The 12,437-nt window shown below is 33.2% G+C and overlaps 2 protein-coding genes across 3 annotated transcripts; one reads left to right on the top strand and one right to left on the bottom strand.

The window, feature by feature from the left end:
- Positions 1-6: 6 nt before the first annotated feature.
- Positions 7-469, top strand: LOC111407836. Its single transcript, XM_023037525.1, has 2 exons — positions 7-137; positions 184-469. Exons 1-2 carry the CDS (start codon positions 7-9, stop codon positions 467-469), a joined length of 417 nt encoding a protein of 138 aa, XP_022893293.1.
- Positions 470-1,285: 816 nt separating this feature from the next.
- On the bottom strand, positions 1,286-8,548 carry LOC111402641 (putative G3BP-like protein). 2 transcript variants are annotated; one of them, XM_023031017.1, is made up of 9 exons: positions 8,206-8,548; positions 7,958-8,092; positions 6,112-6,421; positions 4,998-5,242; positions 4,007-4,187; positions 3,347-3,468; positions 3,199-3,264; positions 2,237-2,308; positions 1,286-1,673 (listed from the first exon to the last, which is right to left on the bottom strand). In XM_023031017.1, the coding sequence occupies exons 1-9, from the start codon at positions 8,230-8,232 to the stop codon at positions 1,581-1,583; spliced, it is 1,251 nt and encodes a 416-aa protein (XP_022886785.1). In that variant the 5' UTR covers positions 8,233-8,548; the 3' UTR covers positions 1,286-1,580. The 2 variants fall into 2 exon arrangements, with proteins under 2 accessions (XP_022886785.1, XP_022886790.1); XM_023031022.1 differs by having other exon boundaries at positions 2,237-2,318; positions 8,206-8,545.
- Between the last annotated feature and the right edge of the window lie 3,889 nt (positions 8,549-12,437).

The raw sequence follows: 12,437 nt of genomic DNA, 5'->3' as shown, positions 1-12,437 counted from the left end.
AAAAAAATGTTGCTGAAAAGCTCATCTACTCCAGTTCTTGGGTCCCTACTCTCCTCCTTATCAGAAACTCACAACAATAATCACTGCCAATATGAAGTGCCTAATGCTACACCAACTTCAATTCATCAAAAACTCGTGTATCTCAACATCACCCTAAATCTTATGGCATTCTTCTCCCTCGAGCACCAAACAAAGTTCCCTGAGCGGATTTCGAAGAGCTCAATCTGATGGAAACCTGGAAGAATTATCAAATGTGGATGAGTTTAGTTTCTCCAATGTGTCCAAGAAATTAGCCCATAAACCTAACTGCTTCTGGTTGGAGCCAATCCCATCTCTCTTGTCGCACTTGGGAACATGCCAAGAAGTTGAAGACGAGGACGAGGAAGAGGAAGAGGAAGAAAATGAATGGGCTGTTGAAAGTATCGAGGAAAACAGTGAATTTAATAGTGAACCAATTCAAGGTGCATAACATGCATATAAAAGAAGAGATGAAAAGTGTGAACGAATTTGATACTTTGAGGTTTGAAGGAGAGAGGAAAATGTATCATGCAACAGGGCTTGGGATGCTGATATTAGTTCTTGTATCAAGTAAAGTTCCTTCACTAGAATGTATATAAAATTTGCTCTAAGGGTTTTTTTTGTAGAATAGACCGGACATGACAATAGACAAATATTTTTCTTAATCCTGTAATTCCTACCCAATTAACCATATCAAACACGCTATAAGATCTTAAAACACTTTTATGAGGTGGTCAGCTAAATCTTCCATAGTTTCTTGCTTTAAACTTTAAAGATGAACAGTGATTTGCCTTTTTTTGGCAGACAAAAGGAGACCTTCAAGGAGTCATCCCAGGGCTATTTTGGCTGATCCAGAAGAAGGTAAAATTCTCTCAAAATATGCTAAATTAGTGTGGGAACTACACCGTGATGAAGATCTAGCCACAAACTATTTTGAAAGAGCAGTTCAAGCATCTTCTCATATGACAGGTTTGTAGTTTAAAAAAAAAATAATAAATCTTTAATCTTGTCTACTACATATTTGGTATGCAAAATTCCAACAAGTGACCTAATCCGCCTTGATAAACATGCGATTACAATGTGTGTCACCAGCCACATTCAAGCAGCATATGCCAGTCTCCTATGGGAAATAGAAGAAGACGATCAAGACGAGGCATCCAAGGATTCTTTCCTTGGGATGCTGTCCAGCCACAGCCAAGTCATGGTTTCAACAAGTGCTTAATGTAGTCAAACTTTCAAGCATGCAATGAAAAACAATGCAAGGGGATGATAGGAAGATTAGATGCATTTTCAACTTTCAGGCATCACAATATAAATTGTCATGTAATTTTTGATCATATAATTCTTGTAGACAGACTACGGATACCCATATCTCCAAGTTCTTATGAGGTAGCAAATATTATATCATTAAAAACATTTATGGTGTGTGTGATAAGGTAGACTGCAACAATATCATTTCATAAAAAACAAAGCTCCAAAAAGCAAATATGCCCTCTTGAATTGGAAATAAAAAACAATCAAGAGAATAGCATAATTAATCCTCTGTTTCAATTATCTTTATGTCAGCAAGTACCAGAGAAACGCTTCCCACTATGTTGTCCCTGCAAAAGTCCTTGTACCAAAACGACCTCCTTTGCCTCTTCCCCTTCCACTTCCTGGTCAAGCCAATTTCAGAGCAAAAAATATGTCAATAGGAAACAAACATGTATAGTAAATGAGTGCTTAAATATCACAAGTTAAATAGGAATATTTACAATATAAGAAAATTGCCATAATCTTCCCATTTCTTCATTGAAAAATGAAATAAAGAAAGAAAGAGATAACTTGTCTAGTTGTCTATGATGCCAATGTTTCAATCTACCTAGTGACATTGAACTCATGTTATGTTTCTTTTGTTTGAGTTCGTCCTAGAATTTCTGCTTGAAATAAGTATCAAATACAATTCTAAAATATTGTTAAACACAATATTTCCCTTCCAATGATTTCCCAGAAGGACACTGCAAAAAGGATAAGACAAATGCAATTCATATGGAACCCAAGAGATAGTGACCAAGATGAGTTCAATAACGGCATGTTTAGCAAGCAGTATTATACAGAGAGGACATTTGACAAGTCAAAAGAAAAGATTTTGGCCTTTTTCCCTAGCATAAAAGAAGATGTGAAAATTAAGCCAGCTAGGTTTCTATTAGCAAAGAAATGGAAATTTATGGAAACATACTCCCTCCACGAGAAGCGCTGCTGTTATTTGGTCTTCTCTCCTCAATGTAGACTGGCCTTCCAGACAACTGAACTGGAGATGCCTAAAAAAGAAAAAGACAGAATAAATGAACAAATAATGACTGGGATTGATAATTGAAAAGATCATCTGTAACATCCCAACAATAATTTAAAACTAAAAGAAATTTTGAATGGGAATACTACGCTCTAATTTAATATCTGATTTGCAAGTCTAAGAAACTGCTGGTAGCTAATAGAACATTCATTGAGCAAGCCAGGACAGTAGCCTGCTTAATTTCCAAAGCAATTCGATGATTGCCCAGGCAACATTGAAAAATAATGGAAGGGCTCCTTTTAAGCTTTGAATTCTTTTTCAAATTTCTCCTTTATATTTATTCACCCCAGTGATCACCAGTTCAAGTCCTCTCAAGAACACTGAGGTGAGTGACTGTAAATTTCAGGGTTTCTTGGGATTAATTGAGGTGCGTGTAAACTGGTCCAGACACCCATGGTCATGAACAAAAAAAAAATATTCATCTTTGAATATACCTTGATTAATCTACCTGAAATCACAAATGTACTCCAAATTTCTTTTTTATTTCAACTTTTTAGAGTCCGCAAACCAAGAAGGAGCACCATTTTGCCCTTTTGCTGTTAATAACATCGGCCATAACGTGGTCTATCACCTTGATTGGGGAGAAAGTTTGAATCCTTTATTTACGGGTAGCTTGGCGAACTAAATGCCAGATGTGTAATGGAAAATATCTATACACCGAAGATATTTAAATAAGGAGAGGGAGGGATAGACTAAACAAACTGTTAGGCTGTGATGGGCCCAAAGAAAAGGTAAAGAAATGGAAAGCAGTGGGAACAACATGTAAAATTTATAGAAAATAATATCTAATGAAACAGCTCCTATCTTGATCCAAAGACAACATAACATTGACTGATAAGAGTTCAGACCTTGATAGCATTCCGAGCACTCTGCACATCTTCAAACTCAACAAATGCATAGCAAACACCAGTATCCTGTCCATCAATTAAGAAATCAGAGATCCCACGAATTTACACCTTAAAGCACATGACAAAAGAAAATGGAAAGAAAATGAACCTGGCGATTTTTTAAAAAGACTCCATCGTGCTTGATTTTCCCGAAGTTCTTAAACTCTTGGAGAATATCTAGCCTAGTAACACTAGAAGGCAGATTCTTCACATAGACAGATCTTGAATCCCCTACCGAAAAGTTGCTTTGATCAATTTGATATGATTGAATTAAAAGGACAAGTAGTTTGAAGTATGTAAAAAAGTCCACTTGCAACAAATTATACTGACAGCTCATCCATTAATGGGCATATTCGATTAGTCACCCAAAACCCAGGAGAAAAAAGAAATGGATATTTTTTCAAAATCAATATCCCTTAAATAGCTCTTAAAGCAAACTCCTCCAAATTTACATGCTGATATCAAAGGCTTGATTATTGCCACTGAAATGAGAAATGTACCATACAACAACATAAGAGGTTGACCACATCCAACTATTGAATAAATTCCTAACAACGATACTAAAATAAGATTTTCCCCAGACATCGCCACTACTTCACATATATTGATACTGAAGTAAGATTTTCCTCAAACACCGCAAATGTTTCACATATATCAATAGAGTACTATACGTTTAGCAATACATTTTGAAATTCATATAAATATTATGACTTCAAACCATATTTCATCACCAAAAAAATAAAAGAAAAATGAAGGTAAAATTTCTTACCTTCCTCTTGTGATAAACCATTATCAACTAAATTCAACCCAGAATCTGGTACACCTGACACCACAGGGTTTGACTGCTGAACTGGTGATGCTTGGTACCAATTTGAAGCAGGTTGATTGCTGTAAGTGAAAGATGGCTGAAAACTGACTGATGGTGCAAGTTTTCCTTTAGGGGCCAGCAACTTTTAATTTTCCAAGAATTAAAACAAAGAGAAGAGTGGAATGAAAATCAGTTAGATAGTGTGAAGAACACTTCAAAGGTTCATTATGAAAATGAGCATGACAAGAAAGAGGAGATAAAAGTATCTATTTTCCCATAAAAATTTATCCATCAGATTTCTACAACTATCCCACAAAAACTTACTTATTTTGCACATACTTGCAGGGATCATTTCACTAGAAGTACATATTGTTCAAAGGCCAGGACAATCTTTCCTAACCAAGAACATAATATTCCACTACCGAGTTGTCAGCTTCCTCCAAAAACCAAGGCATTACAGAAGGATAACCAGAACCTTGTCCTACAGTATGAGTTCACAACTGTTTTCTAAGAATCTAGATAGGAATAACAGGGTAAGAAATGAGGAAGGGCAATAAACATCTAGCAGATTTCTAGGACTTCAAGTACCACATGCAAAAGAGCATTGAATAGATGATGCATTTTTCAGTACTCATATATTCCCAGTGCTTTTGTACTGCAGAAATTCTATGGTATCAATTTTTATTTATTATGATATGAGCGTACCAACAAATGAAATGGGACAGTGTTAAGAAAGTACTGGGTGCATACTTGAAAGATTATTAATTATCCTATTTCTCAATACAAGTTCCCGTAGACTACAATGCAATGTCCATACCTAAATCGTATAACACATTACCAACTTATATGATATCCATGTGACATAAGCAGGAAACTGGCAATGTGATGCAAACCAATCACAAATTTTTTTATCAATTAGTCTTTTACTAGCATGACTGGCAATGGTACATACTATGGAAGCATAAGTCAACTTTGGAAGCTCTCCAACAGGTTTCTCTGCAGCAGGCATGGCTTCTTGCACAGTAGTACCTGAATCTTGAATCAACACACTTGATTCTTCAAAAGCAGGTTCCTTGTCTACTGTTTCGGCCTCGGAATCATGCTTCTGAAAACTATATCCTTCTACCGGCTCATCTCCTTCAATATGAACAGAGTACATGTATTCCCTGGCCTCCTCCTCCAAGGCATCGTCAGAGACTTTTACAAACAAAACATGTTAGCCCAAAAGAAAGCGTATAAACATTTGTGCAAGATATCATTTCTCACACAAATTCAATAGAACGTTGTTGGAATGTAATCATTGTTTATGCGTATATATAGCCCTTGTCTGAGCCCCATTTTATCAAAAATTCATTTTTTCATTCTCCAATAAAATAATTTTATACGTAAATCGAAAACTTTTTCTCATTTTTAACCACACATTCTCCAAAAAAAATATTCCAAAATACATTATTTCCCCAAAATAGTGCTCAAACAGGGGCAAAGTTCTGATTATAATGCTGAGTCAGCACTAGCTATATCGTTTTGTATGAGTCATTGACCCAGTCATCAATAGTATATAGATGACTGGAAAGAGTGTAAACAATTCAAATTCCATTTATGAAACAACTTTTTCTCTCCCGAAGAATTCCTCGAACCTGTTCATCCCTCTCTCATGAAAATTTTATTTACGCCTAAAAGAATGATCTATAGTTTCAAAAACAAAACAACTCCAAGCACAAACACAACCGAACTTAAAAGAATTTGCAATCTTGATATTTAGCAGTAGCTAAACTAGTACTTGCTCCAGTCAAACTTGAAAGGGAAAATGTGTGTGTGTGATAATCACAATGGTTATGAAGCTATAATGAAATCCAGTAATGCTTTTACATAGATGCCGAAAGTTAGCCAATTCAAATGAACATCATTTGCTTTGATACCTATCAAAAGCAGTTAAGGAAAGAAAATGAAGGCATAAAATCCTCGTGTTAAACAGATACCTGTGAGAATTACTTCGAGCTCTATTTGGAAAACATAGAGTGTTCATGGTAAACAAATATATCTGCAAAACCAAATCACACAACTACCTGGTGTCTCGGGAAGATGAGCAGAAATATTTGGTTGGTAATCATTTTTCTGTTCCTCCACTGATGTAGGTGGAGGTTGGAGAGGAACCTTCTCGTCAGCAAAGTGAAAGATATCATTCAGAACAAAATAACTGCTCTCTTGGGGAGCAAGGAAAAACGTCTGCACGAATTTTCTCCACCCATCAAAATCCCTTGACTTTACAGAACCAGAAACCACCACGAGAACACCTCCATTCAATGATTCAAGAGAATTTATTGTCTTGATCTCAACTGACGTGAAACTTAGGGACATGATTACTTGATGAATTTGCTACAGACAACGGCAGATAGATAAATGTAAGAGAAACCAACAAATATTTCATAAAGAAGTCCAACAAATATGTTAACATGCAAAAGCTGTAGCCAGTAGTTTAAGATAATAGCGTACATAAGAGCTCCCCAAAAGCCTAAGCAAACAACAAATTGTACAACAGTTTCACATAAGGAACATGAAGAAATGACAGATGTATTTCAAAAACTTCCCGACAAAATGAGAAAAGGAAAAAAGTATGACGTAGAGTGGAAAAGAGAGAGAGAGATAAAACAAGAATTGGAGGATTTGGGAGAGGAATTTGGAAAAGAAGTTCAATATGCACGAAATTACTAATATTTCCTTTTGTTGTTGCTAGGGATGGAGAAAATACAGGTAGAAGAATGCTAAATATTTTTCTTAAACAGGCGACAAAAATACCCCGAGCACAAATTAAATGCCATAAATATAGAATCAAAAACCATGCAGCAACTTCATCCATACATGGCCGGTCCAAAAATCCTTTAGCTAGTGCATGATAAAGAGTAGACAACTTGTTACCTTATTCTAAATTGTGATATGTTATGAGTAGAAATCCTCATCTCAGACCAATAATATCTATAAAGAATAGTAAAAGATATGATGGTTCTTTTAGAATATTAAGTCCCTTGAATAATTGGACCAAGTGAGCACTTCATCTTGAAAGATTGACAAAATAAATCATAATATAAAATATTCTACAGTCTATCCATTAATGTTTACGCATTTAAAACATTAACTACAAGATTTATTGAGACTTTCCCATCTGTAAAAGTGATGTGTAAATAATGTTGCATTTCAATTTTCTTTCTTCCTTTTTTTCCTGTGGGTGTGTGTCTGTCCCCTGAATGTTTATCTAAGAACAGAAAATAAGGAATGGTAAAAAAGCAGGGATCAAGATTCTCAGAAAATAAGTACTTGCCTGATAGAGTCATAAATATATCTTAAAATTAACAATAAAATAGTAATAGAAAAACGTAAATGAGGACAAACTTACTTGTCTATTTGTGAAGGTATCATGTAGCAAGTAAATTACCAAGAAATATCAATGATTAACAAACCAGAGCATGGTATCAACGAGGAACTATCCATTAGTTAAAAGGATATTTCGTTAGTAACTAAGATTTGTCGAACATGTTAACGCGTGGAATTCCATGTAAACCCAATTTGTTATGCTTAATGTTTCATTACAACTACTTCAATAGTCATTTCTTTCATTCTTGAAATTCTTATAGCCAAAAATATGCCTAACAGAAATGTTAAATGACGAGAATTACAAGTACATAAGAAAAGTGTAAGCATGAATATGCAGACGATAACAATAATATCACAACAAATTAGCCTAATCACCCCAAAAAAAAAAATAATAATAAAATTCATACTAACCCCCATATTATCGATGTCATCACAAAAAAAAAATCTAAAAGTATAACTGAGACAGGATGAAAACTTTAATCCGATCTATCACAAGATAATCAAAATCCAAAAACAAAATTTGTAAGTTGAAAAGAAACTTACCACCCTTCCCGAAAACGATTCACTTGAATCCCCATCAATTCTACTCATGGAACTATCATCGGTGTAAAACTGATGCACCGTATCCCTTTGCTGATGAAACATCTGATGATACTGCTGAATGAAATACGAACCCACCTAATCATACAAAGAACGGATCAATCTCAAGACAGTAACAATTTAATAAAACGATTACACGACATGCATGCACACATACATATATATTTTTCCATTGAATTAAATTCGATTACCTGAGCAACGTTGACAGGACTCGCCATTCCCTCTAGCTTTTTCTAAGTCGATCCGAAAACACTAGATCAAACCTCTAGGAATACAGTAGGAAAAGATCAAGAATAAATATTACTTTACTTTGCAAAGCATAGATATTGCTGAAGTAAATCGTGTATCTCTGTTCGAAATAAGAGGCTATTGAAGGGGAGAGAGAGAGGTACAAAAATTTTGGAAAGATTTAGAGATTCTGTGATTTTGGTGTATGTTAGAAAGATGTATGGCGAATTCTGTGATTTTGGTGATCTGGACCATACAAGTAGTAGATTTCTGATTAACGAATTGGAATTTTAAAATTAGGCAAAATCTCGACACGTGCTGGTAGAGGAAACCCACGGCAAAGGGATAGAACATTCTTATCTTCCGGCCAATATTTGATTCTCATTCTTATTAACCCCTTATTGGTTCTTATTTTTTACTCATTAAAATGAAAAATATGATCGTTATTCTCACATCAAATTATCGAATTTGAATTTTTATCTCTTGTGTAGCATCCATAACAACTATATTTTTATACTCATTCTTTTCAAAATGAGAAACAAACGAAGGCTAAAATTCATTTTCTCAAAACTCATTTTAAGGCCCCGTTTGGTACATATTAATATAAGAATGAAAATAAAAAATATAATCGTTATGAACCCCACACAAGAGATAGGAAGTCAAACGGAGTATTTTTTAAAAAGGCCTAGTCAAATCCTTCAAAACTTTTTAAGGCCTAACTTACTCCAAATAAGTTTTTAAGGTCTCTTTTATGCTAAAATGTCTTATCTATATTGTTGATAAGTCTTAAATGTCATTTATGTAAATGACTATAATATCCTTTCTATAACATTTTCAGTAAAAAATAAACAATGAAAAAAGACTCCAGTCGATTTAAACGACTAAAGTCGTTTTATGAGAAAAACGACTTTAGTCATTTTTTTATTTCATAAAAGCCTCTGGTTGTGATTTGCATGGTCACGACCAACTCACGACAAACATAAAATCTATTTAGATACATTTGTAAGTTGAATATAGTTTAGAAGGTTCCTTATTTGATTAGCATCTTGTCTTTCATTATACATGAACTTACCGAAACCAATTGTTAGAAGTTTGAAAGACATTTTTTCTTTCATTATAAATGATAGTTTAACTTGTTCAAAATCAATTGTAAGTCATGTAATTAAAAATCGAATATGGTATGCTAGAATTGTGTGCAGTGAAGCACCAAGGATTGTATGAAACAATGTTCATCTTTCTATACTTCTTTTTAAATGAAATAAGTTGAAATCTAACACAATCTAAAAGTTTAGATGTTTAACTGACATACCATCTTTCATTATACATGATGATTTAATTTATCGCAATCAAAATATAAATCGTATGCATAAAAATCGAATGTGATATATTTGAACAGTGTGTAGTGGGGTATGACGATGAAGTTCACCTTTCTATACGTTTTTACATGAAATATGTTAAAAATCAAATATTGTTTAAATGGTTACAAATTTGATTGTCACATTTTTCAATATAAAATGATGTTTTAACTTATTGAAACCAATTGTAAAAGGCATACTTAGGATTGAATACGATATACTCGAACTACATATAATTGAGCAAGATGAGTTGTAATAACAAAGTTCGTCTTCCTATACATTTTGGACGAAATAGATTGAAATCATAGATTGGAGGATTAGTATATTGTTTGTTTAGTTGATAGCATGTTATGACAAGTTATTACAATTTATGTTTTATGTTATGAGTTTTTGTCATAATTCATCCCAAATCTGTATTTTATGAATATTAGGTAGTTTTCTCATAGTATTTTATTTTATATAATAAATGATAAATGGAAAACAACTTTGATCGTTTTTTTAAATAAAAAAAAAAAAAAAAGCGGCTCCAGTCGTTTAAAATGACCAGAGTCGTTTTGTAAGAAAACAACTATAGTCTCTTTAAACGACTCCAGTTGTTTACATGAAAACAATCGAAGTAGTGTAGCACGACTTTAGTCGTTTTGCAAATTCCCATCTCATTTTTCACTTATATGCTCGTTTTTCTATACATTTTTGTACGAAATAATTTGAAATCTAACCAAACAAGATTTCAAATGTTATACATTATGATTTTCCTTATTCAAATACGATCTATAATGTTAGAAGTTCGATTCTCACCACAAATTGCATTATACATTATTGTAAGTAGCAAACTTAGAATCTAAATACGGTATACTTGAATTATAACATAAGTAGAGCACGATGAATTATATATAACGAAGTTCGTCTTCTTATTCATTTTAAACTAATAAGTTGAAATCAAACATGATCTATAATGTTAGAAGTTCGATTATCACCTCACATTGTATTATACATTATTGTAAGTAGTAAACTTATAATCTAAATACGGTATATTTGAATTATAACTTAAGTAGAGCACGATGAATTATACGTAACGAAGTTCGTCTTCTTATTCATTTTAAACTAATAAGTTGAAACCAAACACGATCCATAATGTTAGAAGTTCGATTCTCATCTCGTATTACATTATATATTACTGTAAGTAGCAAATTTAGAATCTAAATACGGTATACTTGAATCATAACGTAAGTAGAGCATGATGAATTATATGTGATGAAGTTCATCTTCTTAATTCATTTTAAACTAACAAGTAGAAGCCAAATCCGATCTATAATGTTAGAAGTTCGATTCTCACCTCATTACATTATACATTATTGTAAGACGTACACTTAGAATCTAAATACGGTATACTTGAATTTTGTTTGTAGCGCACGATGAATTGTATGTAAAGAAGTTCGTCTTCTTATTCATTTTAAACTAACAAGTCGAAGCCAAATCCGATCTATAATGTTAAAAGTTCGATTCTCACCTCATTACATTACACTTTATTGTAAGTCGTACACTTGGAATATAAATACGGTATACTTGAATATTATTCGTAGAGCACAATGAATTGTTTGTAATGAATTTCATTGGCCTATACGGTTTAAACGAAACAAATTGTAAACAACTAAGTTGTTTAGAAAAATGACTATAGTCGTTTAAAAAAACTAGAAAACTGCTATGGTCGTTTAAAAAGACTAGAGTCGTTTAGGAAAACGATTACAGTCTTTTTAAACAACTAGAGTCTTTTTGTTAAAAACGATTACAACCTTTTTAAACGACTAAATTTGTTCTCTTCGAAAAAACTGAAAAATAAACTAACATTTTTTGAAAAAATTTGACATTATCTCCCTTGTAATATAAACTAAATCAATATGAAAAATAAACTACTATTCATAACACAAAAAACCCCACATTCCACATGCACTACAAAATTAAATTTGCATTCATAACTCATAGATATACAAATACATCAAAAGGTCATATGGATCATAAGCAAGGACAAAAATATCGGTAGCCATCTTTTTCCTCCATCTATTCATGTAGAAGCCATTAACTTGTCCTCCTGGAAGATAATAAATAATGGTAAATGAAGTGAAACGACTAAATCAATATGAAAAAGTGAATATTTTATTATAATAAAAAACTTACAAAATGGCTTGTTTAGTGGTTTTGGTATTCCTTTCTATAACAAGATTATTTGTCTCTAAATTGATGTTGATTTCCTTAAAAAGTAGTGGGACAATGATACTAGCAGCCTTCAAGTCATCTTTAAGTTGATCGCTCGTAATGCAACCCTTATCAAGATCATACACAAACATTGTCGCTTTGCAAAAGTCAATCTCAACTGTGAGCCAATGTCTGCGAGTACATAACGGAAAGTGTGCATGTGTACATTCCTGCCATTTCCTTCCAAATGATGGTTTTGCCATGGTGATATATTCCATTAGCTCGATCGGCGTTCTAAAATGATCTCCTCTCATGTAAATCAAACAAAGCAAAGTTCAATTCATTATTAAATTGCACGTCCGGAATAGCTCGCGAACCACCAAATGACTTGGGATAATTTTTTGCCTGAGCTGGCAACAAATGCAAAACCATGTTAACATGCTGAAAGTTGAATACATAGTTATATACAAATCAATTGAAAAATACAAGAATGAGTTAACGTACTTACATCATCCAAAAACCATCCCCCTGGTTTCAACACATCGTTGAACCATTTTTTTGCGTCTTCTAAGTTGATATGACCCAATTTATATGTTACATTGAAGAAAAAGATACAGAATTGTAAGATAATACAAGTGACAAGTAAA

Source organism: Olea europaea, chromosome 1, assembly GCF_002742605.1.
Source record: "Olea europaea var. sylvestris chromosome 1, O_europaea_v1, whole genome shotgun sequence".
Lineage (NCBI taxonomy): Eukaryota > Viridiplantae > Streptophyta > Magnoliopsida > Lamiales > Oleaceae > Olea > Olea europaea.
This window is presented reverse-complemented; position numbering and strand designations above follow the sequence as displayed.

Excerpts from the sequence above, each read along its gene's own strand:
- LOC111402641 (XM_023031017.1), bottom strand. The coding sequence starts at position 8,232 with ATGGCGAGTCCTGTCAACGTTGCTCAG. Across the intron at positions 5,243-6,111 it reads TCATCTTCCCGAGACACCAG|TCTCTGACGATGCCTTGGAG; the intron begins GTAGTTGTGTGA and ends TGTTTGTAAAAG. Across the intron at positions 4,188-4,997 it reads AGTTGACTTATGCTTCCATA|TTGCTGGCCCCTAAAGGAAA; the intron begins GTATGTACCATT and ends GAAAATTAAAAG.
- LOC111407836 (XM_023037525.1), top strand. The coding sequence starts at position 7 with ATGTTGCTGAAAAGCTCATCTACTCCAGTTCTTGGGTCCCTACTCTCC. Across the intron at positions 138-183 it reads TCAATTCATCAAAAACTCGT|CACCAAACAAAGTTCCCTGA; the intron begins GTATCTCAACAT and ends TTCTCCCTCGAG.